General features: G+C 41.4%; 1 protein-coding gene across 4 annotated transcripts in view; it reads right to left on the minus strand.

Annotated features, from left to right (window-relative positions):
• The window catches only part of SLC25A21 (solute carrier family 25 member 21), a 493,157-nt gene that overhangs the window by 25,299 nt on the left and 440,504 nt on the right, over nucleotides 1-27,354 (minus strand). For all 4 annotated transcript variants that reach the window (XM_032344079.1, XM_032344081.1, XM_032344080.1 and 1 more), the window contains 3 exons: nucleotides 20,483-20,542; nucleotides 17,013-17,120; nucleotides 2,799-2,963 (listed from right to left, as the gene is read on the minus strand). In XM_032344079.1, coding sequence (XP_032199970.1) covers nucleotides 2,799-2,963; nucleotides 17,013-17,120; nucleotides 20,483-20,542 — 333 coding nt within the window. The remainder of the gene's footprint in view (nucleotides 1-2,798; nucleotides 2,964-17,012; nucleotides 17,121-20,482; nucleotides 20,543-27,354) is intronic.

Here is a 27,354-nt window from a genome sequence, read left to right on the forward strand (position 1 = left end):
AAATTCTTCACGCTCGCTCTACGTGCTCCCTGTTTGCACCATCCGCCTCCCGCCTCTCTCTCCTCCCCTCACCGCTGTCATCTGTACCAGCACCCCTAAACTTCACACACAACTTCATGATTCCTTTTGCCAGTCCTCAAAATAATATTGTTGGGTAGCTTTTTCAACATACAATAAGAAAAGCTGAAACTCAGAGCAGTGATGTGATTGGCTCAAGATCTTTCACCTCGTAAAAGGGACACTCTCCCAGGTGTATGATGACTTTTTTTTTTTCTTCAAGATTTTATGTATTTATTTGAGAAAGAGAGCACATGTGTGAGTGAGTGAGCAGGGAGGAGAGGGGAGAGGGAGAGGGACAAGCAGACTCCCCTCTGAGCAGGAGTCCAACGCAGGCTTCATCCCAGGACCCTGAGATCGTGACCCTAGTGGAAGGCAGACACTTAACCAACTGAGCTGCCCAGATTTGTGAAGACATCTAAGTGTGTATCTCCAACTCAGATCTCTCCTCTAAAGCTCCAATCGCCAACACATCTGCATTTTCGTTCCAAGTGCAGTTAAATTCAGTTTCCAGGCTGAGCCCATAATATTCTCCCGTAAACTTGTTTTCTTTCTCAGTAAATGGCACCCGTACCCTTCCAGTTGCTCAAGCCAAGAACCTAGGCAGCATCTCTACCCACCACTCCTTTTCTCAACACACCTATATATATGCTGAACATTTTGCCTCCTGAAAATTTCTCAAATCTGTCCACTTCTCCTTGTCTCCACCGTGAACAACACAATCTGAGGCCCTAGCATCTCGCTTGGAAATCATTTTCATGTTACCCCCTGCCCTTCCCTCACCACCTCCCCTCCACTTGGCGGCCAGACTGATCAGGTAATTCCTCGGCTTAAAATCTTTTGTTGGCTTCCTAGTTCTTTTCAGATAAAGGTGAGAAACCTCAGTGTGTCCTGTGAGAGGTGGTATGGTCTGACCCTGCCATCTGGCAAGATCAGGGAGTGCGTTCCATGCTTTCAGGATATCATGATGTATTTAAAAAAATAAGTGAATAGTTAAGCTTCTGTGTTTATATAATGCATAACATTTAATGAATTAAGTGCACAGATTAACTGTAGGATGAAATTTACACTTGTGGATTTTTAAAAAAACATTATTAACATATGACTATATGTAGATCTTGGTGACTTCTTTCTTAAATAGACCAAATTCATTTTATAATACTATAGAAATTAAAATACATGCTCAAATATATGTAATAAAATATATAATCATTGGTATAATTTATTTCATTGTGTGTGACTTCTGTCTCAAAAGTGGATAGCTGGAGAGATGGAGGCAGGGACTCTTCTCTTCTCTTTGTGTGGTAAGGAGTACTCATCTCAGAGTCTAAAAAACGGGGTCAACTTCATATATTTGTGACCTATGTAGTCACCCAGGGCCTGCGCGTAGAAGAGCTTGGTTTGTTGCCTTACTATATATATTTGGTCTTGAAATTCTTACTAATTTTTGAACAAGGGTACTACATTTTCATTTTGTCCTGGGTACCACAAATTGTTTAGCTCATTCCTGCCAAAAAGAATCTCAGTGTGTAAGAGTCGAACTCCCTCATGTTACTCAGCCCAAAGTGTCCATTGTGTTCGATTTCTGTGGTTCTCGATGGAAGGAGGGCTCTGAGGAACACTGGAGTCAGAATTGTCAGTCAGTGGGGGAAGGGTGTCTATATACTGTACAATCACAGATTTCAGGCCAACCAAACCTGAGCTTCTACTCAATAACTGAGATTTCCAAATACAGTAAAATGTGGTTAACTATTTTGGCAAGTGAATTAGGCCAAACCATCAGACAGTTAATGTGGAACACCCCTTGGCTGCAGCTGCTACTTAAGATAAGTCCTGACCCGGAACATGGGGCATCACTGGGCAAAGGTGGGTATAATCAACTTTACTGAACAGTCTGGTGATAGCCATATTAGAAATCATTTTATGGTTTATAAAAGTCCATCAACAGTTTTGTACAAAGCAAAATAAAAAACTGAACCCCTGGGGGAAATTGTCTGCATGTGCAAAATGCGTCCCCAGGGGGTGCTTCCGGGATCAGAAATTTTCAATGCAAGCAGGCAATATGATGGTGTGGGAAAAGTGTGCTGTTATAAATGAAAAGACGCTGAGCTTACAGCACATCGTGTGCTCCTTTTATCTTGTACAAGTTGAAAGGCTGCTAGCATCTGTAAATTACCATTAAAATATATTTATAATTATTACTACTTTGCATGAAAAGTGAATGATCCTTGAAGAGTTGGTTTCCTGCTTACCCTAGTTAACTTTGGTGGATTTAAAAATTAGTATCTAGGTAAAACTTAAATTTTAGGCTGACAATTTCCCTCCAGAGCTCAAAATTTATTTAGAACATGAAAATTTCAAACTTCTTGGGAAAGTTATGCTTTTGAGATAAAAAAAAAGCTTTTTTTTTTTTTTTCTAGTTTCTAGAAGCTTCTGTTAGTGATAAAGAGGAAGCATTCAGGGGTCATGATGCATATCTCAAGGAGATGAATTTTGGTGTCAGAATTGGGTTCAAGTCTCTACTTTGTTCTTAACTACCTAAAAAAGGACTTGATCTTTCTAAGCCTCAGTTCCCAGTTCCTAAATAGGGATGACAACACCCCATGAACAAGGCTAACGTGGGGATCAGATTCGATGTGAGTGTTCAGCACAGCGACTAGCACATGATAAGCACTCTACAGATGTAGCTATCATCACGGATGAGCTTCTTTCTCCAGGATTTTAATCTATTAAATAGTTACCTTATTGACAGGAATAATGTTTTTGACATTGTAGTAGAAGCCAAAATAAACCATGTTGAAAACTCCGTGACGTCCCAAAGTTGCTGTAAATCCTTTGTTGAGGCCCTGGAGTCCCAAGCCTTCCTTCTTAATGATGTGTCTTGCATAACTCATCGTGGATGGTTGCTGCAGGAGAAAGAAGCAGAGCCAGAGAGACCATCATTGAGACCGTGAAATAAAGTAAATTACCCTTTGAGCTTCCCCTCGAGCCAGAATTATTAGGGATTTCCCTCCCCCACCCCAACATGAATAATCATGCCTAGATCCATGCTTTTACAATTAGGAAGCTCCATAAGTAAACAAAATTGCATGCATACAAGGCCTTCAAGGGAAGATTGCTGGCAAAAAAAACCCCACATCTTTGAATTAGTGAAACTAATGTCATGTAATACCTATCATCACTGCCTACATGTAAATAGCTGCATCCAGTTCTGGATTATCCAAAGTAATGGGAGGATTAGCCATCCAGGTAAACTGGTAATCCGTAACTGCATAATCCAAAAGGAATTTACCTTTTGTTCCTGAATCCAGCATATTTACTTTTCTAATTATGATTTTCTGGAGCAAATGTTACAAGTAGTCTTGATCCCGCTGCCTCTACAGTTTAAGCTGGCACTAGGTTAGAAATCGAGCATGCACAAAGAGCAGACGTTTGTAGCTTTCCTCAAGAGGGTGGGCAATTGGCATGTTTATCACTTGTTGTGGTAAATGATAAATCAGTGTCACTGGGAGTGGTGGGTTACCTTTAACTTCCTTCCTTCCAGCCCTCCGACTGAGGACCCAATCTTGAAATACCCTGACTGCCCTCCAGTCTATCACTACCTTTGGAGCATGCTACAGTGCTCACTGGAGTTTACCCTGAGGTTTATAATTCCTTATGATACAAGAACAACAATTCACGTGGGCTTCAACGAAAAGTTGAGTGATTGCTTCCTTTCGGAGGTACAGTACAAAGGATATCTCCCCTTGTTAAATTTTGACTGGATAGGAAATGGGGGAAATGCTCAGTATTTAAATTTTTTTTTTTTCCCCCATGAAGCAAGCACTGATGTGACATTTGTTTGTTTTTTCACTGGAGCAGGTTGCTGGAGTGGTCTGCAGTCTGATGTGCTCTCTGACTAGAAGTGGTTTTTTATCATGTGCGATTCAGGTTGTATCAGCAGAACAGAGTAGAACAAATCCAATCAGGGCTTTTCATCCAACTTGTATTTATAGCTGGGTAATTAACAAGATACATTTATATGAGCTTGTTTATATAGTAAATCCTACAGTTTTTGCTGATAAATGTTTTAAAAACTCTTAACTATAATACTACATTCAACTTCATCTTTTCACTTAAGATTAATTACAATACATTGTATTAAGCTTAAGGAAAAAAGACACATGAGAATGTATCTTAAAATAATAAAAAACATTTCATATAGGAAAACCAAAAATTCTCAAAAGGTTAAAGTTCGCTCCCTGCTCTACAAAATGGGACGTTTTTGTTTGTGTTCTGGCACATTGACTATCAACACAAATTATTTATTTTGGTTTTCAGAAGAGGCTTGAGGACAAGTTGAGCAGAAGTTCATTTCTTTTGGAAAGACTCTGGAAATGCTAAGCAAACCGCCTGGGCTCTGCTCTCCTGCTCTGAGGAAGGCAGCCAGAGGGCAGATTTTGAACTCAAGTGCCTGGTTGAGCTTGAACTCTAGTTGTGCGTCATTAAGTAAAATCAGAGAGCAGCACAGTAGTTAGAAATAGTGGGTTGTCTTTCTCTGCTTGACTAATTTCACTTAGCGTAATCCTCTCCAGTTCCATCCATGTGGATGCAAATGGTGGGTAGTCATCCTTTCTGATGGCTGAGTCATATTCCATTGTGTATATGAACCACATCTTCTTTATATGTGGAACATAAGGAATAGCATGGAGGACCACAGAGGAAGGGAGGGAAAACTGAATGGGAAGAAATCAGAGACAAACCATGAGAGACTCTGGACTCCAGGAAACAAACTGGAGGGTTACAGAAGGGAGAGGTTGGGGGAGGGGGTAATCAGGTGATGGGTACTAAGGAGGGCAAGTTTTGTGATGAGCACTGGGTGTCACACGCAACTAATGAATTACCGAACAGTAAAAAAAAAAAAAAAAAGGCAAAAAAGTATAATAATTTGGAAAGAAAAAAATGAGAAGACATAAAATATATAAGTAAATAGACAGATGATAGATAGATAGATAGATAGATAGATAGTGAGCGGGTTGGAGCCAGAGAGTCCCAGGTTAGAGTCTCAGCAATCCCACTTGCTAGTTTGGGCACGGATTTTATCTGCTCTGATTTATCCTCACTTTACTCATCTGTAAAGTAACAATAATAAGAAAACAAGCTGTGATGATACAACTAAGTCAGTGGATTTTTTGTCCTCTGTAAGCATTCACTACATATTAGCTGTTAATAATGATGGCAATTGTGCTGAGAATAACAAAAATAGTTTGAATAATAAAATAACAGGTAATTTCTTTGTGAGCTGAGGCAAGGGCCTTCAAAAGGGTGGAGGCTGATTTGAGGGGGACGAAGGGCGTGCACAACGAGGCTCTTCCTTTTCATTCCTTCTGGCCATCCCTTCCTTTTCCGAGAGCCCTGGACCCTTGTGTCTACCAGAAATGCCTCATGCAACACAAAAAGGTCTGCTTCCTCCGAGCCTGATCAAATCCAGCTTCGGGGCGAGAGTGCTTCTCCAGGGAGCTTCCGCACCCCAGGGGCTTTCTTCTCTGGAGCAGCAGATCCTGTAGGGAAGAAGAATGGTTTCTTCCCTACCTCTCAGAGTTAATATCCTTGGTAAGAATTCTCCCGTGGGTAAGTCTGTGGGCTATAGAAGCAAGGCCGCAGGGGAGCAAAGTTTGGGAATGAAAAAGTCACCCACTGGACCTCCACCTCACACCTCACACAGCTTACAGCCTGGAGAGCACATTCATGTGTGTCACCAGGCACCTGGAACACAGTACGTGCTCATCAGTGTTAACCATTATCACAGAGGTCTGGTACTTCACATATATCCCACAATTTATCCTCCCAGCGAGGGTGTGAGATAGGTATTATCATTATTCCCATTTGGCAGATGGGGAAACTAAGGTTGTGTTACTTGCTCAAGATCCCAGAAGTAGTGCCTCTCCCACTCCAAGTCCGTGCTTTTATACTCTGCATGGTTTTGCCGTTGTAACATATCTGACTGCTTTTCTCAATTTGTAGGGTGTCCAGTGGGTCTATTTCCCTTATTTTGCAGGTGAGAAAACAAGGATTGTTAAATAGCAGGCCCAAAGTAAAAATGCTGGTAAATAGCTTAACCAGAATTCTGCATCTAATCCAGTGTGGTTCTCATTCTGTGGGCTCAGTCTTGTTCTGAATTTGTGGTAAGAGCTTCAGAGTTGGATCACCCAACGGATACAGGTAGCAGATGCATCCTAACTCCAATATATTCTTCTTGGGACCTTGCGATGGAGAATAACCAGAGTTCCCTAACTTCCCACAAAGAGTAGAAGTGTGCAACATCGTGTCACACACATGTAAGCAAATATTTAATTAGAAAGGCAAAACATGATTTCCACTGGGATGCTTAAATAGGAAAATATAGAATCATTTTGACTAGATCTCTGTAAACACAAAAAATTTTACTAAACTTATTTGATTACTGGGCTTCCATTTCAAAACAAAAATGGTGACTGACCAGCATCATCAGCCAAGTGATTCCAATATTATCCAGCCTGGCGGGTCACCTACCAGTTCAGTTTCCTTCCAACATTTAGAGTCACTGCAATTTTCATATTTAGTTACCAGTTGCGAGCCAAATGGCATTCTAACTTTCCTAGACATACTCCTTGTCGACTGCACCAGAATGCAAGCAGGGGAGCATAAGTAGATTGGAATGTGGCTAAGACTGTGATATCACACTGTTCTCCACACTGGTTATTGAAATCCTCCGGGCACTAGTACCTGCCAGAGTATTTCCACTTGACGTAACTCAGAGTCTTTAGGCTTCATTTTAGCTATTGCCAACTGTTAATTCTGGGAACTCTCTGTTCTCTCATGCGTTCGTTTCTTCACCGAAGACCCGTTGTGTGCCTACGAGGTGCCGCATACTGTGTAAAGGTCTCATGCAGGACTTCGCTCCTATTCTAGAAATTTAAATACATTTGCTTGGGTTTTTATTTGGGGAGGTAGGCCGATAATTTATTTCTTTTATTTATTTATTTATTTATTTATTTATTTATTTATTTATTTGACAGACGGAGATTACAAGTAGGCAGAGAATCAGGCAGAGAGAGAGGAGGAAGCAGGCTCCCAGCTGAGCAGAGAGTCCAATGCGAGGCTCCATCCCAGGACCTGGGACCATGACCTGAGCAGAAGGCAGAGGCTTTAACCCACTGAGCCACCCAGGCACCCCAGGCCGATAATTTTTAGGCCCCCCTGAGCGTATTCCACGATGGTTATGAAATATGGGCTCAAATTTCTGTTTTAAAAGTCCTTAAGAGGCTTGATTAATAAGATTCTTTGTACCACTCTAGGGCACTGATTTCCTTACTCACGGAGAGTCCAGGATTACCAACAAATCACAGAGTTAATATCCTGACTTATGGCAGCTTGAGCTATTTTGCCTGGAGGTCTTCCATCCAACTACTGACCATAGCTGGCTCTGATCAGCTTGTGAGATCACAGACTGAGGTGCAGGCAGCAGGCATTGTTCTCTGGGTGAATAGCTGTCAGAGTGCGGCCAATGGGTAGAGACATGGGGTGTGTGTCCATGAATTTCCTCCACCCCTGAAGCCAGAGAAGAGCTCTAGGCACACCATGTCAAAAGGCGGCATGCTCCGCATGCATTCCTTTACTTGCTTCCCAGGACAAGGTGAATTCTGTTGTATTTTAGAGCCAATGCAATAGAGGGTTACATTGAATTTCGTCACACAGCTGGAACGCAAACCGGATGAGACCCTCGCACAATGGAGCGAGTGTCCATGTCTGGAGAAACACTGCTTTGTTCCAAAAGAGGAGATCCAGTTGCTGCATTTAGGCAGGAAAATACCTTGGTTCCTCAGGAGATCGATGATCACTTATGTTTTTCATTACTCAAATAAAGTCTTGAAGCATTTTTATAAATTTGGGGGGACAAAAAGGAAAAAATAATCCCTTCCTTTTATTTGAGAACAAGCTGTAAGTGAAAGAAGAGGAATTGGGCTCAAAATCCCACACTTAAACTTCGCTTTTGCTGAGATATTTCGCTAAGTTATCATTATAGCTTATTTTAATAGGGCAGGATTATGGCAAAAAGTCACGCCAGATACAATTAGGTTCTATCTGGAGTTTTGTTTGATGAATGGGTCTATTTTTTAAACCGTCTGTGAGTGGATAGTAATTTGCCATAAACAAACTTTCCCAGATGCTGTGCCACAAACCTCCTTAGACACCAAGCTGCCGCTTGCTAATGGTCCCCGGAGGAATACCTAGGTGAAGAGATGCTGCCGCCGAGCCTCGCCCCTGCCACCGCTGTCAGAGCAGGGGGGAGGGGGACCACACTGTAGGGACTGCTCAGAAAAAAGTGGGACCACGGAAGGAGCCTTTGCTTTTTCCTGGTTCCAGAAATACTTCTGACTTTCCCTTCAGTGTCATGATCACCCATATTTCTTGATCCCAATAAAAGCAGTGTGGTTGCTTAGAAAGAGAACTCTATGTTAACGTTGGGTTCCTAAGAGCTGCTAGTTTCATTAGGCCTTATTTTCCCCTATCTATAACACCGAGAGAAAGCCATCCACCTTATAGGGATAGTGGGGGAATTTGAAATACCAAGTATGTGTGGGCATTGGAAAAGTGGAAGGAAGCACAGGCAGTTACAGAAGCCCTGGGATCAGAGGTTAGTGTTGGTGGAAATCACTGACTGGTTTTTCTTTCTCTCTCTCTTTCTTTCTTTCTTTTTTTTTTTTTTTTTAAGATTTTATTTACTTATTTGACAAACAGAGATCACAAGTAGGCAGAGAGGCAGGCAGGGGCCTGGGGGTGGGGTGGGAGAAGCAGGCTCCCCACTGAGCAGAGAGCCTGATGTGGGATTCCATCCCAGGACCCTGAGATCAAGACCTGAGCTGAAGGCAGAGGCATAACCCACTGAGCCACGCAGGCACCCCAACTGGTTTTTCTTTATATAGCTCTGTATTACTTGATTTGTAGGGGAAGACAAACCAATGTAATACTTTTGCAATTTTAAAAACTATATAAATTGAAAAAAATCAAATAGAGGAAAAACCATGTAAGGCATCTTACACAGTATCTGGCATATAGTAGATGTTCTGTAAATGGTAGCTATTATCATTACTTCAAAGTCTCAGTTCTGAAAGCAAAACTCTAGCGTTCCTGGCACAGCTGAATGGAAGACTGAAGTCTATTTTCTGTAAATGATAATAGAGAGACAACTTGGCTGCTGCCTTAGGTATTGTTGAAAGATAACTATAGGAATGGATTCATATACATAATTCACTTTTCTGCCCACAAGAATCATAGACTGGAAAGAAATAATTTAGATACTGAAGAGTTTCCAGGCAATGTTTCACATGGTAATGCAGGAAAAATTTGAACTTAACTCAGTACATCATCAAGAATGTTGACATGCCCTTGAAGCTGGCTTCTCACACTATCTGTAAACAGAGCCACACGCTCACTCTCTAACTCGACTTCCCTCTTTCTTGAAAGAGATAATCACAAAATGCAGTCCTTCTATTTACTTTATGTTGACTCCAGGTACTATAACTAAGTTTAAACACTTGTCGATTGCCTGTGGAGAAAACAATCACTAAGCTTTGTGAACTCCTAAATGATCTAACTGATCTCTACTAGATTACTGAACTGCCAGAAGAAAGTGTTTGGAATTATATCTAGTGGTGTTTATCCAAAACCAGAATCAAACCCTGAACTAATTTAAAAACAACAACAACAAAAAAACCAATAACCCTATCTTTAAAGATTCTACTATCAATGACACATTCACTATCTGTTCACTGAACCTAAAAATGACAATTATAAAGGTAGAAGACTAATTATTCCTTTCTTGGGTTGAACGTCTTTAAAGACTAAGTAGAGGGGAAACAGGCTTTTGCAATTCACTTAAGCCTTAGTTTCATGTTTGGGGGTGAGAATGATTATGTTCATATGTAATGTAGATAAAAATGAGTAGAAGGAAAACCTGTCCCCCATCCACACATCAGAGGCAAATCCTATAGACCTCAAGGGAAGGAAAACATAACCCGTTAGCCAAATAATAACTTTGAAGTGCATTTCAAAGTCGAGAGAAAAACTGGGAAACAATTCATCCAAGATTTTGCTCCTGGGGAGAAATTCACATTTTCCAGGCTTGGAGACAGCATACCAGCCAAGCAGCACTTGGCTAAGCACAAGTGATAGGGGACTTCTAGGTCTTATAAATCTATAGCTTAAAAACGATGCACCCAGTTGGAGGGGAGAAAGGTCCTATAAGGACAACAAGCTATAAAGTCACGCTTTTGGCGAGACTGGATCTGCAAACCATCTCCAGTAGAATAATCCTCGGGCAAGCCTAGCCCTAAGCCAAAGAGACTACAAACCAGAACAACACTTTGCTCGGGTTTAGTTTGAAGGACGGGGGGAAATTTGGGTCTATCCCGATTTTATTTGAACATGTTTTTACACCCACTGAACCAAACCAGAGCATGACAAAGCTGTGATTACTTTGCTCCCCACAGAAGGTCAAGCATATTTAAATTAGAGACCGGTTTTCTTTATTCACTGTGAATTTTAAGATGCTGGCCAAGATTCTGGTATTGGAATTGGAGGAAGTGTGGCAGGGATTATAGTCTTTGACTGATATGGTGGTAATTTAAAAAGTGGAGGCAAGACAAGCGTACCTATTGAAATACTTTACACAGAAGCTGGAAGGAGATGAGGGAAGTATCAGGAACCAAATGAACCACAGTTTCTTTGTATTTTTAGAAGAGTTTATGGCTACACTGAGTGGGAAGGCATATTTTATGGGTAACAGACTTCTGACTGGCAAGAGAATCAAGCCTAGACCACAGAGGGGAGAACCCAAGCAGCCCAAGCCAGCGATTCACCTGCCATTCCTGGAAATCCTCATGGGAATTGCACTTGGGGCTCCAAGAATATCACAGGCACAGCCTCTGCTCTCAGCCAGTCCTGCTCCTGGACCCCTGCCAGAGGGGCCCCCGTTCAGGAACCCATTCTTCAGAGGACCCCATTCTGGTCCTTTGCCAGCCATGCCCTCCCCCGTAGGACCAAGGGGGATATCTGCCTACTTCCCACAACCTCCTTCGAGACTTTGCTGTGCTCCCTGAGACTGCGGCAGTCCCCACACTTCATCTTTCCCACCTTATCATTGCCTACAAGACATTATGTGTAATATTTTTCTACAGATTTATTTATTTCAGAGAGAGAGAGAGAGTGAACGCACAACCTCATGAATGGGTGGGGGGGAGGGGCAGAGGAAAAGCCAGATTCCTGAAGTAGACTCTCTGCCTGGACGGAGCCCAACTTGGGGCTCCATCCCAGGACCCAAGATCACATCCTGAGCCAAAAAATCAAGAGTCGGATGCTTCACTGACTGAGCCTCCCAGGTGCCCCCCGTTAAATGGATTATTAAGACTTCTGTCGACGACGGTCGCCCTAGGCTGATGGTCTCCCTCGCTGAGCTTCTCCCCGCTGCAGCAACTTTCTGGGAGATGTTCGTCTTTAAAGGACCATGTTGACTTGCCTCCCCTGGCTGCGGAAATAGGAAAATCCACAATTCCCGTGTAGGACTCTGGAGTGGTTCGTCTCTAAAGCGTGAGGGTAGAAGGGCTGAAGAGTAGACCGGCTGCCTGGAAACCTGGCTACTGGCGGAAACCACAGTGATCTCACTGCAGAACCAGCCTCGGGGAAAACCGCTCTGCTTTCTTAAAGGTGGCAATTCTGCCTGCAGCCCATCCATTCAGGGCTCCCCCACAACTGGTAGCTATAATTAACTGAAAAGGCTGGAAATGAGCTTCATTCACAACCTCCAGGTGAAGTGATTAAGCAGGTTTGATGAGGAATACATGTTTGGGCACCTGGGTAGCTCAGTCAGTAAGGCGTCAGACTCCTGATTTTGGCTTCAGGTCGTGATTGCAGTGTCTTGAGATCGATGCCCTTGTTGGGCTCAGTGCTGGGCGTGGAGCCTGCTTAAGATTCTTTCTCTCCCGTTCCCACTCCCCTCAAAATAAAAATACACATGAATTTTGTACAACTATTCCAGAGGAAGCATATCTCGATTGTGATGGGAATCTTTCCAAAGTGGCTTCAAATGTGTGTGTGTGTGTGTGTGTGTGTGTGTGTGTGTGTGTGTGAGTCTCTGGCTTCTGCTGCTATCTGCTGGCTATTTACAGCTGACAGAGATCCGGATACTTCTGTTCATGACAGCAGACCTGCATCCGAGTTTAAAGACCTTGTCCGTAGGTGCTATAACTAGGCTGCCAGACCTTAAACCTTGATAAGGTATTCTGGCTGAATAGATCCTACTGGCACCTACCTGAGTACTGCCTAGTGGGGACTGAGGGAGAAATTGACCGCGCTCAGTAAGCTGTCCACGTGCCCTCAGCTGGTGTCAGCTGTGGCCACTCAATATTAATTGGGATACTAGCTCAAGATAAAGGTCTTTAGGCAACTTTAAGCATTTGTAATATCAACTTGCATCTTGAAATAGTTACCATTGGTTGACTTCCTACCATGTACCAGGTTCTATGTTAAGATCTTTGCATATATTATATTTAAATTCTCATAAAAATGTGTAATAACAACTACTGACACATTAAACCATCACATAGGCTGCGTTGACAGCTTTGCATACACATCTCAACCTTATTACTATTATTTTTCTCTAACAAAATAGGAAAGAACTATGGTCAGAGTGGGAACCATGAACTTGCCACATAGTCAATGACAGAGATGGGCCTCTGGAGCTTGTGCTACTGGCCACTTCATACAAACGCTCTGCTGTGGGGCACCTGGGTGGCTCAGGGGGTTAAAGCCTCTGCCTTCGGCTCAGGGCATGATCCCAGAGTCCTGGGATCGAGCCCCGCATCAGGCTCTCTGCTCAGCGGTGAGCCTGCTTCCCTTCCTCTCTCTGTCTGCCTCTCTGCCTACTTGTGATCTCTGTCTGTCAAATAAATAATAAATAAAATCTTTAAAAGAAAAAAAAAATGCCTTGCTGTAAGACAGCTGACTGACAGCCATCGTTTCATCACCAAGGGAACTGCACGAAACTTGTTCAAGGCCATGTAAAAGAATGGTAAAGAGGTTTCTCTCTCTCCAGCCCTGGGCCAGATTTGCCAGTTCACCAGTGGCCTTCCTGTTCAGACAGCTCTGTTCATATACGTTCTTCGATAGTCTGCGTATAAGGTTTAAACTTTTTTTTTTTTTTAACAAATCAGAGCAGGAAAAAAAAAAACTACTATAAAAGAAGTAATAGAGGGGCGCCTGGGTGGCTCAGTGGGTAAAGCCGCTGCCTTCGGCTCAGGTCATGATCTCAGGGTCCTGGGATCGAGTCCCGCATCGGGCTTTCTGCTTGGCAGGGAGCGTGCTTCCCCCTCTCTCTCTGCCTGCCTCTCTGCCTACTTGTGCTCTCTCTGTGTGTCAAATAAATTAAAAAAAAAAAAAAAAGAAGTAATAGAAACTGAATTGTGCAACATTGAGCCTTAAGATGGGCCAGCAAGTCATTTCTACCCAAATCAGCTGAGAACCCTCTCCTTAAAGGGAGACTTGATCCTGGCAAAGCCATAGAACATTTCTTTTGGATTACATACTCTTCTTTATACTGTTTTGTATTTCCTGAATTTTCTATGATGAAAGTGCTACTTTTTAAAGTAAATATTCACAGGTAATGCTGAATACATTCTCATGTTTAACATTTAACTACACAAAACCCTTCCCTTAAACGCTTACCTTCCACACCCCCTATTCTAGTCTCCTTTCCAGAGGCAATCACAATTTAGAAGTTTCTATGCATTCCTCTGCATGACAGACCTGCACAGGCCAATAAGGAAATCACGATCCATACGTGGTTATTGAACGCTTGAAACGGCCTGGTTCAAACCGAAGTGTGCTTGTAAGCATAAAATACACACGAGATTTAAAGACCAAATCTGAAGAGTGTAAAATATCTCATCTAACTTGTATATTAACTACATTCTGAAATGACCATATTTGGGGTGCCTGGGTGGCTCAGTGGGTTAAGTCGCTGCCTTCGGCTCAGGTCATGATCTCAGGGTCCTGGGATCGAGTCCCACATCGGGCTCTCTGCTCGGCAGTGAGCCTGCTTCCTCCTCTCTCTCTCTGCCTGCCTCTCTGCCTACTTGTGATCGCTCTCTGTCAAGTAAATAAATAAAATCTTTAAAAAAGAAAAAAAGAAATGACCATATTTGGGATGTATTGGGTTAGAGAATTAAAAATAAATGAAATACAGTATTAAATTAATTTCACATTTCTTTTTGCCTTTTTAAATATGGTACTATAAAATGTAGCTTACATTATATCGGTATTAGCCATTATATCAGTATTGCTCTGGAGTCTAGACCATTTTTAATATGTTTACACACTTATTTATATAAAATAAGTATTTTTTGTGCTTTTTAACATACATATGCACTACTTTTAAACCTGGACTCAAACTTTTTTTTAAATGTATAACCTTTAAATGCATTGATCATTGTATTAATTCCTTTCTTCTTTCCTTTCTCCTCCTCTTCCCCACCCCATCCACCACCTCCAATGCACACACTTCTTGACAAGCTGACAAGGCCTCAGAGTGAAGAAAAGTAATCATTATTTTTGGCCATCCAAATGCTGAAGTGAACACACCTAACAGTTGGATTATTCCAACCCAGGCACAGATTAACAAAAAGGTGTCTCCTTTTTGGATAAAACAAAGTGCTAGTCAGTGGAGGAAGACATTGGAGTTAGTGGGTCCTAGACAAAAGAAATAGGAAATAGCTACAATTGCCAAAAATGACTACCAGTTATTTTTCAAGAACTAGATCCAAATTCTCAGCATGTCATCTGTTCCTTTCAGGTTTTTTTTTGTTTTTGTTTTTTCAGAAAGCACAGTTCTGTTACTTCATGTTGGGTGACTATGTACCACTAACACCTTTTCCCTTGATCAGTACTGCCTATTAAGTGCCACCTCAGTTCAGCAACTGAATCTTGATCGTTGCCGTCAATAAATGCTGACGTGTGTGATCACATCTGACTCCTCGAAAGTTGTAATGTACTGAACATTTTTGTTTTGTCTAAATACCTAAAAATGAGTCCAGTTCAGTGGATTCTGCAAAGGAAATAACCCCAGACAAGCTCCTGTTCTTCCCCCCACTTAAAAACTGCCTGCCTGCATAGACGCACACAGTTGACACACGGCGCACTCCTGTCAGTGAACGGGGACCACGCACACACAGGGCAGTCTTGGGTTAGGCTGGCAGGGTGTTTCCCGTGTTCTAGACAGGCTTTAGCACATGCAACCCATTAGCAGCTCTTACTTGGCCTCAGTGGGGAAGCTCCTTGAGGGCAGAGGAGAGACAAAGAACATTAGGCGTGAGCAGGGGCGTTGTGATAACTCACTATTTTCACCCCCCACCACCCGTGCTCTGTGGTGCTCTGTCCCAGTCTCGTCCTTCAGGTTACGTGCTACCTTGATAAAGGACGGCTGCTGAATATCTGTTTTCCGTTGTCCCTACCTTGCTGCCCTGGCCAGCTTCACCATGATAAAGAGGAGGCCACGGAAGAGGAGGAGCTCCACAATTTTCTTCTAATTGGTAACTCTGCCAGTCTAATAAATCAAAATTCCCTTGAACAGATTCCATGGGAGCTTCTCCATTTCAGCAGGGCATTTGAAAAGTGTTTCTTCTCTTTTCTTCCTATTCCTCACCATCTTTTTCCTTCGTTCAAGGAAATAGGAAACAAAACAAAGACTAGGGCCATGCAAGGATGTTCAATCTTTACCCAAGTGCCGAATATCACTGCAGTTAAGGCAACTTTTTGAAATTTGAAAAAAAAATTTTTTCCCTTAATTAGGATTGACTTCATCTGAGCGGATACCATCTGCTCTAGCAGCCCAACCCTGTGCTCCCTGGGTCTTGGCAGCCTCAGGTGAGTCGGGCCCCCTTCTCCTTTCCCACACCCCTGTTCGAGAAGCTGCCAGGGAGCTCTCAAACAGTACCAGCAGGCAGGAAGTGGGGTGGGAGCCAGGGGGGTCTCCACCCATTAGCAGCTGCTTAAGTAGTAGGCAGGGGAACTATTCTACAGAGAACTTCAGGTCAGCAGATACTCCAAAGCAATTTATACCACATGCTACCCAGTTGGGGGAATTAACTTAAAATGCTAAGGAAGGAAGGACCTGGAATGCCAGTCTCCTTATTTTCTCCCTAACTGGTGCTTGGCACCCAAAAGAATGAAAGAAGAACCGTTGGACTTGGTGGTTTCAAAGGAATCATTAGGCAACTGGGAGGAAGTGAAGGCAGCACACGCCAAGGGCACCTGTCTTCATGGAACACCGGGTACCACTGATTAAATGTCAGGACCCATCATTGCCCGAGTGGTGATGTCTACCCAGGTTTAGTAACTTGCTTCATTCAGGTTAAACCAAAAGACAAGCTTGACAGACTATCAGACTCTTTGGGGGAGGGCAGTGGGTGGAGTGGAGAAAGGAGTAAGGCAATTTTAAAAAATGACTTCATAATATATTTTTTTAAAAGCACAATTTTATCACCTCTGTGGTTTTTGCTTCCGTCTCTTCTAGCGTAATGTGAAGTAGAAGCGTAATGTGAAGTAGAAGCATAATGTGAAGTAGAAGTTTTGCTAAAAGTAGGGGAAACATTTCCAAATAAGTCATTATAGATTACATTCCCAATCTAAAGTAAAAACTTGTAAGCATGCATTTGTCTGTTGGACTTTAGAACATTTTTGTTCACACTTCCCTTGTGGAAGAAATTTTACTTTTTTCTTATGCTACTTCCTTAAGAATAGTTTGCTATAAAAAAAAAAGAATAATTTGCTATGGTTTTAACAAGTGACTAAGAGCTGGGTTCATAATTATATATATAGCATGTACATATATTAAAAATAATTTTTTACATTCCCTCACCAACAGGAAAACATCAAATGATTACCTCCGTAAATTTGTTCCGATTCGCTTGCAAGCCAACTTTTACTACCTCAAAAGGGTTAACCACGATAGCTTCTGTTAGTCCAGATCCTAATCCAGCAATGGCAAACGTCTAGAAAAGTTAAATCAATCAATACTTTAAAACAAGTTATGTGCACTGGGTTAAACATCTTACTCATTATACTCTGCAGCTGAATGTTACGGGGAGAATGGAGAAACGCACAAAAATGCACCATATACCATTACTAAACAGCTTTAGTTCTTGATTGGATGCTGACAATTCATGAAGAAGAAATTACAGAAGCCACAAACCGCATCCTAACAATTCAAAATAAAATGTCAAAGCCCCATCAACAGCAACTTTTTCCTTTAATGAAAAGAAAGGTGGTTTTAGTGATTTAAGGTGGATACTAAAACATCTGCACATGCAACAATTAAGAGAGTTTGACTTGTAAAAGGAGAGCTTCTTTTTTAAAACATCTACTTAAATCATTACTGAGCATCTCAAAAACTTCAAGTAGCAGAACCAAAAATAAAAAGTTTATAACTAAATTTCAGGTAACCAAACAGTGCAGCTGAAAACATTTAAATGTATAGCCCGCTTGTTAGAGTCACTATTCTAGACAATTGGCAAACCAAAAGAATTTTTATTCATCCTTTCCTTATTTAAAACAAAACAAAACAAAACAAAACTCCCAGTAACTGCCCTATTCTTCTGGATGCAGAAAATGAGGAATAAAAGTTGACATCAGAAATGGCGAGGCTGTTCTGCAAGGCTCAGCTAAAATCTACAACATCTCTCAAACGATGAGGTGAAGTTCTTATTTGCTCTGAGTTAAGAGTTTCTGCAGTAAGGAACTACAGCTTTCTTGACTTCTCCTCAAAGTAGAATGTTTAAGGGTTTTTCAGAAGATGTGTATCAAAAATAACCACAACAATTAAAATACACACACACACACACACACACACACACACACACACCCCAGTAAAACAAAATGAAACAAAGCCTCAAATCTTCAAACCAGATGCTGGAAAACAGTAACTCTTTAGTGTTGAAGCTCTAATTCCAGGAGAAGAGGGAACGCTATATACAACCAAAAGAAGATAAAAGACAAAGAAGAACAAAGAACAGAGAACTCTTGCTAAGAGTCTCTAATTTCTTCAAAGTAGAAAACAAAAAGAGAAAAGAGAAATGAATATTCCCTAACTTTGGAAGAAAAGGCAAGGTGGAACAAGGGAGGAGCTAGAGGGAGGTCTGGGTTCTGGTTCTGCCCCTTCTTGGCTGTGTGACCGGGGCTGCCATGTGCATTAGTTTGAGCACAGAACAAGGTGTGTGTGTGTGTATATATTTTAATTGTTGTGTTTAGGCTGAGATCCAGCCTGCACCCCACTTGCCAGGCTGGAGCCCTGGAGAAGCATCTGCCAGGAGAAAGGGCAACTTTGCCTAATTCACACGAAGGCACCACAAGTGTGAGCTGCAGCTCAGTGTCTAAATCACAGGACCTTTTATAAGCCACAGTTTTTTCATCTGTATAATGGAGACAATGTTATCTAATCTCCCTACCTCATATGAGGATCAAAACAATGTGTGAAGCCCTTTGTAAAGTACTTTACAAAAATCATTGTTCCTGTTGCACATAAAAATGCAGAGGAAGAATGGGATAGTATACAGATTCAAGGAGAGGGAATAATTAGTCACGTTTTCCTTTCATGCCCCTTCATTACTATTTAAACACATTTGCATAGGGTAACATACCAGATATTTTATTCATTTATCTCAGACTTCTATCATGGAAGCCAAAACATGTGTGTGTACATGAGTGTGCGCACACACACACACACACACACACACACACACACATAGATACTAGTCCCAAACTCTTCTGACTGGGAAAGCTAAAATCCAGATGTTCAGGTTTTTATTACTTACTATATGCAATCTTCCAAGTAATTCACTTTTTTGTTCTTCTATAAAACTGAGCTACATTTGCTGTCAGAACTAGTGTTCAGCAGTCCCTTGTCAAAAGAATTGATCAGCTATCAGCAGATCACGTTACTTAGATGATTCCAGAGACCAGTGGGAACAGTTGGGTTCCCAGCCTCCTAGGCTTTTCGTGTGTGAGCGCCGGGGGACATTTAAGGGCTGTTTAAGTGTCTAGCCATATCAAAAAGACACTGGAATAAATGAGTTCAAGGAAAGAGAACACTGTCTACAGTTTGCATGCATTCAGTTAGAGTAGCTGGAGTGGCCAAACGCTTTTCTGTTTTAATTCTCAGGAGTCCAAGTGACTGCAGCCTCTCACATGGTACCAATGCTCGACACAGGAACTGCCAGCTGGCCCTCTGGAGACCATATTTTATTGTCTTTTGCTAGGAAGTTTTTAATCCTCTCTTTACCAAAATGTTTCCAAAGTTGAGAATGACATTAAGAGAAGACAGCGAGGCATTAAAAAAAAAAATCTAAGCTAATATTAGGACTCAGGCTGCCACTTCTACCATACAAGGTTATTTCACAGTACCTTGTTTAGGCAGGAGGCTGGGCAAGAAGTTTCTTAGAGGATCCTTCCTAGAGAAGGGACACGTACCATTTAAGACATAACCGCTATTTCTTCTTGGACATTCTATTGGGCAGAGTAAGTATTCTGAAGTAAAACTTTACAAGTTAAATAACAGAAGAGCCGAAGCTCAGAACATGAGTTTTGAGGCTCACTGCAGCAGGTACACCAGAGGACTTTTGGGGGGCTGGGGGCCCCCCTGTCAATTGGAGGGTCAATGTATCGGTAGTTTTGCTTCGTTTTGTTTTTCAGGTTTGGAGGGAGGAATCAGTGCACTTTCTCTCTTTTGGGCTCTTGCTGCACACATCCTTGTAGAACCCATCTGGTCACTCTAATTTGCAATTGCGAAGCAGCAAGGTCACCAGGGAGGAGAGGAGAGGCACTGAGAGATGTCCGCGTCACCACGTGATTTCCATGGAACAGCTGAGATGTGGCATCGTAGCATCACTGTTCTCCTCAACAACTACAGGTCCTTCAGTCTGCAGCTGCCTACAGGGTGACCTGAAGTCCTGCATCTCCTACAGCTTGAGCAAAAGCTGGAAGAGTGACCTGTTAGGAAATTTCTTAGGCAGACTGACTGTTGCATAAACAGATATGTGCAGGACGTAGTATGTAAACATATGCACGTTTTGGCTTTCACAGAATCTTTGACAAATGTACTCTTTATTTTATATTCTTGACCATATCTCATATGGGTCTTTCCACACATATCACTGTTATCATAAATTCATCACTGGGAGCTATAAAATAGCCAAATTGTGAGTTATTAGGAAGATGGCTTTCAACAAGTAGCTGAACATTGAATAACTCGAATTCATATTTGCGTAGTTGGGCTTGGGGAATCAAAAGGGTTTTTGTTTCTAGATTTCGCTTTATGAAATAACTCACACACTTAAGTATAATAAATATTCTCACTTACCAATGCTGGCGACAGTGACATGTATCCTAGCAATTTCTTGTACTGCTCAAAGGTGAAAAACTGTGAAACAAAACCAAACCCAGAGATTTATAACCATTTCCTGCAACAAACCCTTTAATTCAGTCAAATGTCTTTAGTAAATCATGATATTAACCAGCATTTTAGAAAGATGATAAACCATCAGGCACAGTTTTGAATCTGGTCTCGGGTAGCTGCTGGCGGACCCTACTTCAACATTCGCATTTTCCAATGCAACTATAATGGCCTACAGAAGAGCTGATGGAAGGAATCCTTTATGGCAGTAAATGAACCATACAGCTTCCATTTACCATGACCATTTTCAGTTTCCCCAGACATCAATAGACTTCTTTTTTATGGCAGTGATTCAAAATTATAGGCAGAGAGACCCAAAATCTCTGGTCTCCTATGTTTTCTCTGTGAACAGCTTTCCCAGTGAATGTCCAGTTTTCTAACCCATACCCCGTTCTCGTCTTGAACATGCGCATATGCTCTTTCTTGTGTATCTCTATTGTTTCACGGTTTCCGAACACTCACTGATAATGAAGGCGCCATGGTAACACAGAGAAGAACCCAATGAGGTCATCCAGTCCCCCCTGATTTAAAAGCAAGAGTGTCTTCAACCTTTTTCCTTTCATGAAGAGAGTTGTTTGTTCCTTCCTTTAATATCTGATGAGGGAGATTTTGTAGGTTCCTTTCATGAGGTTAACATTTCATATAATTTTCTCTGCAAATAAATTTCTATGAAGGCAAATCTCATCAGACGTCATGTAATGTGCCCCCACTACATTTCTCTTCTCTCTTTCTGTACGCTGTATTTTGGGAAACAAAATACATCTGCTTGATCATGATGTTTTGCTCCTGGGAGCTCTGTTAGTAGAAGCTGCTAATAGTGCTGATAAGGCACATTCTTAGGTCCTGCGAGGGCCCGATTTTTAAGACCCCAGAAAAGGCATAGGTACTTTATGGTCTCGAATGTCTTCTATTCTATTACTTTATAACCCAATAAGATGGGACGAAAAAAAGCAGATGTGGAGATCAAATAATACTCTGTTGTTAGAAAGAAGTAGTTCTAGGTAGACACGGCTCTGTGAGTCTTTGGACAGCCCCAAAGCCATTCTATCACCAGAGAGATTTTGATTCTTTTAGAGACCCAGGAATACATTTGTGCCATCCTTCTTTAACTCAACTACAGTTATAAGCTTTTCTAGATCAGGGATTCATTCATTTACTCATTCAACAAATATTTATTGGATGCCTCCTGCAAAAGTAAAGATAGAGAAACCCCTGCCTCTTTGATCGAATGTTCTAGCGGGTGGTGTCAACCTTGTAACTTTCCTGGTATTAAAAAAAACAGCACCAGCAGCTACCGCTGTTTTGGTGAAACCATTAACCATAGAAGGACAAGTGTTATTGTCTTAAGCTTGACAGATAAGCTTTTCTCTTCATTTTTATGGTCACTGTCCTCAGTATCCTTTGATAATTTCCTTGCTGGGGTTTCGATAGGAGCAGTCCCAGGACTGAATTCTGGTTATGCTACTTAGTTGTGAAAGCATGGGCAAGGCTTCGGACATTTCTAGCCCTCAACAACACAAAACTTAACCTTCTAAAATATACCTTAAATAATGGAATTTAAGTAAGATTTTTTTGACATGCCCGACACAGATAGGACTTTCAGGAAACCTTGGTTTTCATTCTCTTTCTTCACTTTGGCTAATAGAGGAACCACAGTTACTCTATCCCTCCATGGTAGCTTGCTGTGGTCCAGAAAACATGCTAAGATCTTTGCATGTGCGACTGCACTAAATCCATACAACACCATCCCGCTTATAAACATCAGGTTATAGTACAACCCTAGTACAACCATGACTCTCATTTTGTAGATATATATCCTGCAGTTAGTGAGTGGAAGGACTGACGGCAAAGCCTGAGTATGCTCTTAACCACAACATACGCTTGCTCACCACTGAGCCGTGACTGTTAACAGTGTGGGATTCTCTGCCCTAGAGTTTTCTTGCTGCTGAGGTCTTCTTGCCTTCCCTGACCTTGGAGGCCCAGAGTCCCTCAAGGCAGAAGGTTTCAAACCTTTTGAGCACAATCTATGTAAAAAGTGTTCATGTAACACACATACACACGCACTCACACATGCATGCACGAATGCAGTGTCCCTTTATGTTTATTTATAACAGAAACAAAACATTGCTGTAAAACAGTTTCCTCCCTCACTATGTGTAAGGCAGTATGTTTCTATTCTGTCTCGTGAAAAAAATTCTGGTCATGACCCATTACATCTAGTGACCCACTAAATTGATTTTATGACTCATAGGTTATGACCTACATTTGGAAACACTGGGTTCAGGGAAGTTCTGGGATGGATGGACCTCACAAAAGCCCTCACTACCTTGTTCTCTTCCAGTGTGAGGATGCGGTTTTGACTTCTGTTTTGACTTCTGATTTTCTATAGTTCCAAGGTCTTAGACCAAACTAGGATCTCAAGGGAGAAGTCTAGGGACAGGCACTTGGCCTGTCATTGTAGCAATTCCCACAGGGAATTCTAAGTCCCTGTGTTGGGGCAATTCCAGGCTTTTCCTATCCCATCTCTAAAATTGTGAGAAAACCAAACTACCATTAGCTGACTGGTACTCATCAGCAGTGTTGTTGGAAGCTTTTAGTGAATGGCGAGGAGGAAATAAATGATTCAGCTTCCTGGGAAGGAAGGAGCCCCATAAGCTACAGTGATGAATTATTAGGGTATTGAATTCAAAGGTAATGAAAAATATATTACTATATATTCCAATAAGCAAATAGTGCTTCAAATAAAGAAGACACTATCTCGAGGAAGGAAAAGGTAAGATCTTTTAAAATGGAGTTTCAGTAATAGTAAAATAATGTAAATGTCAATGTTTTAGTTTGACACCACTATTTACTAAAAAACATTCATTCATTCATTCAACAAATATTTACTGAATGTCTCTCATGTTCAATGCTTAGAAGACATTATCCCAGAACTATATTCTTAAGTAGATGAGCTGTTATTTTATTTCCTCTCTATACAGCACTACTCCTTCATGTCTTTCATGGTATTTCTCAGTAGTTCCTCAGCCACAACGTGACCAATGCAGAGATGATATAAGTACCCTATCATATAAGATACAAGATTACATTCTAAGGATAAAATTGGGAGGGTCAACATGTAATCAGGTTGCCTCCCCAAAGTCTTACTGATATGTGACTATAGAGTTTTAAAAACATTCATATTCAATTAAGGTTTTGGGAATCCTGAATATAAAATCTGGAACCCAAATGAATCATGTCATATATAACCTATCTACTAGAATCTAGAAACTGGTAGTCTCACCTAGGGGAAGTGGCTGCCGTGTGGTCTCCAGAGAAGTGTCGGGCTGTGGCTGGGCAGGGGAGGTCAGTACAGTTTGCCTGGGAGACACAGTCCTCCACCGTTTTCCCCTTTGCTTCCATTCATGCTCACTTAGCAATCTGATGACTAAGGTGACCTCCAGGTGTTCTGTTCTGGGATGCAGTTAAATTACATGGAAATGGTCTGGTCCACTTGGGTCTTGCTTTTAACTACCTAAGCAGCACTCAGACTAGCTAGGCAGACCCTACCCACTACCAAGGCAGACCCTTTCTGCAGACTCCTGTCAATGCCCTGTGCATGTTGAGGCCCTCCAGTTCCGCTGGTGGGAGCAGGGACTATTCCTGGCCCTGTGGGCTTGCCATGCCCTGTTCCCCCAAATGCTCTGGACAGCTCTTTTGCAGGTTTTGCTAGTTTCTTCATATGCATGCACTCGGCAGTTCTCCGCTGAATATTTATGGGGTCCCTCTGAAGAGCTTAGGAGCTCTCTGTGCAGTTTTCTCTTTTCTGATACCTCTGTCTTGTGAACTCTAGCTGCCTTGCCCTCTCCAGCCTGTCAGCTCCATCTCAACCCAGGGGGTAGAGCGGGCTCTGCTTACATCTCCCCAGCGTGCCTGGGGTCTGGAAAAACCTCTCCAGGCAGTCATCTGGGGGCAAATCATAAAGCTCATCTCACTTGTTTCCCGTCCCTGCCCTTCCTTGTCTGATGTCCAGTGTCCTGAAAACTGGTTTCATATATTTTGTTCATTGTTGTTGCTGTTTCCGGCAGGAGAGTAAATCTGGTCTCTGTTACTCTATCTTGGCTGGAAATGGAAGTCTTGGTCTTCCCAAAACTGAAGAGTAGATGTGGGAATTTGGGGGAATAGGATAGGAATGTCTCCTGTGATAAATCAATACACTTTCTTTCTGTTTCTCTCTGTTTCATTTGTATATCGAACACTGATTGAGCATCTAGTAGGTGTAGACACCATGACAGGTGTAGGGATCGTGACAAACAAATAGCCATCATAGTTCCTACTCTGTTGTGGGTCTGGTTAGCATCAGATGGTCCTTGAGAGTCTGTCCATGGAAAAATGGTATTTCTGGACCTATGAATCTCAAGACCAGATTCTAGAAACTGGAACATGGTGCCTCCCATGTCTGAAAGATCAGTTGGTCCCTTTTCTGAGGTCTTTATTTCCTTTTGCTAACTGCAATACTAATTCTGTCTTAATCTGTGAAGGGGGAAGTTTCATTTATCTAGCATTGATGAGTCTTACTTTAATGATCTTATTTTGAAGACTAAAGTGCAGAAAAACTTCACATTGTCTGTTTCTGATTATAATGATGATTGTAATCGAAGTGTCAGTCCCAAGGAATACACACACACACACATATTCACATTTATTCATGTATATGTATGTATGTGTGTGTCTATTTATATATATATGTATATATGGTCTCTGAATATTTCTTCAGAAGTAAACTTTGATGCCATACAATGAAGCACTTAAGACGTAAGGTATTGTTACAATCCAATGATCGCCTTCCTCACAAATTCCAAGGTAAATATCTATAAAATGAATATTTTTATAAATTGTATAGAAAAAGTAGTGCTATCCATCTGGCAAAGATATACTTAACTCCAAGTTGGACTTAAAAAGCCAAGGCACTTACCATATGTCTCAATAATTTTAAGGTAAAATCAACTTGAAACAAGATGTCTGGGACACATACACCATATCCAGTTGCCCAAAAGTTCATCTGTTAACCATTGCTCTGGCAGCGAGCATTGCTTTTTTTCTTAAGTAGAGACTAACTCAGTTTTGTAAAGCTCAACTTTTTTTTTTCCCTTACATAAAAGACTGTTCAACACTGATAAACTTTAATCCTCTTCAAATTTAAATGAAATCGTCTCCAATGTGTAGTATTAAGGAAAAATACTCTGGGAAAAACTTTAATTACAATTGACTCTATTTATCCATGTAAAAACACTGAACAAATGAATATATTATTCCATGGAGACAAAGTGACTTTCCTTTTGAAAAGGAACTCTGCTCTGTTTGTTTACTTGGGCAATCTTTTATCAAGTGAAGCCATTTCATAATTCAATTCAGCTCTCTTGTGTACTTTGGTGAACTTTTTCCAGATTCTCTACTGCGATTCAGATCCTTCTAATGAAATTTGTATTGAAGTAATAATATAAAATCACAAAAACTATGGCAACAAAGGGGATGAATTTATAGAGAAAGTATGTTTTAAAGCTTTGTGTTCTTTTTTTTTTTTTTAAGATTTTATTTATTTATTCGACAGACAGAGATCTCAAATAGGCAGAGAGGAAGGCAGAGGGGTGGGGGTGGGGGAAGCAGACTCCCTGCTGAGCAGATAGCCTGATGTGGGGCTCAATCCCAGGACCCTGAGATCATGACCTGAGCTGAAGGCAGAGGCTTTAACCCACTGAGTCACCCAGGCGCCCCTAAAACTTTGTGTTCTAAATTCTAGACCTAACTTAAATTCTATTAAATTACTATTTGACATAATGTAAAAGTATGGTTGTCTGTGCATGTTCGTTTTCTTTATCACAAATATTAACTTAGTTAACCTCTTAATTTACTGAGCAAAAGTGTAGAAATTGTCCCATTTTACCTTTCAGGAATATTGGGAATACAAATTGAGTAATATATCTGAAAAAAGCTTTACGTCATTAGTTGGAAAGGAAGTCTTTTGGCCTAAGTGTATGTCATCCTTCTTATGGAAAAGACAAAGCCATATTTGGTGAAGTCAGGTGGGGAGGGTAGGGGGCACTGCCAGCCAGAGTCACTGTGATCAGGACTTCTGTCCAAGAAAACATAGAAAAGAGTAATCAGATTTAGCTCTTTCTTCCCCGGAGGTCCTGCCAGATCTCCGTGTTCCTATCCAGATACTGAAGCAGCAAGCAGTACATAAACTCCCATAGTTATGTGGTTAAAGAATGGAAATCAGCATAGTGGAAGTAATAATTTTGTAAAAACCAGAATAGAGAATTTTAACAGAAGAGCCCTGGGTGGAGGGGCAGGGAAGGAAATGAAGTTAGTGTGCCGAATAAATGTGTTATATGAGAATCATACACAAAGAAATACAGTGTATTAGTTCGTTGTGTTCACAAAATGGAACTGATTTAGGGAAAAGGGTTTTTCTACCATGATTCCCTCCTGTCCTCTCACTTTCTTCTTAATAATTCTTGCTCCCAAGGAAAACTGATGAATTGCTTTGAGAAAAAGGAGCAAGTTATTTTGTGGCTGCTGTGGTTCAATTACATGAATTTCATTCACCACCATACTTTTTGTATAATTTCCTTATCAGAAGGAAGCGCCTTTATCCAGAAAAAAAAAAAAAATCCATAAACCAATACGTGAGAGAGTGACCTGCCCTAATAATTGTAATAGTCATGCTATAATTTTCACATTCAATTTTTTACTATTTTATCTTTAATTCACATGAACGTCCCGCAACGTTTGTTGCG

The sequence above is a fragment of the Mustela erminea genome, chromosome 5 (genome assembly GCF_009829155.1).
Source record: "Mustela erminea isolate mMusErm1 chromosome 5, mMusErm1.Pri, whole genome shotgun sequence".
Taxonomy (NCBI): Eukaryota; Metazoa; Chordata; class Mammalia; order Carnivora; family Mustelidae; genus Mustela; species Mustela erminea.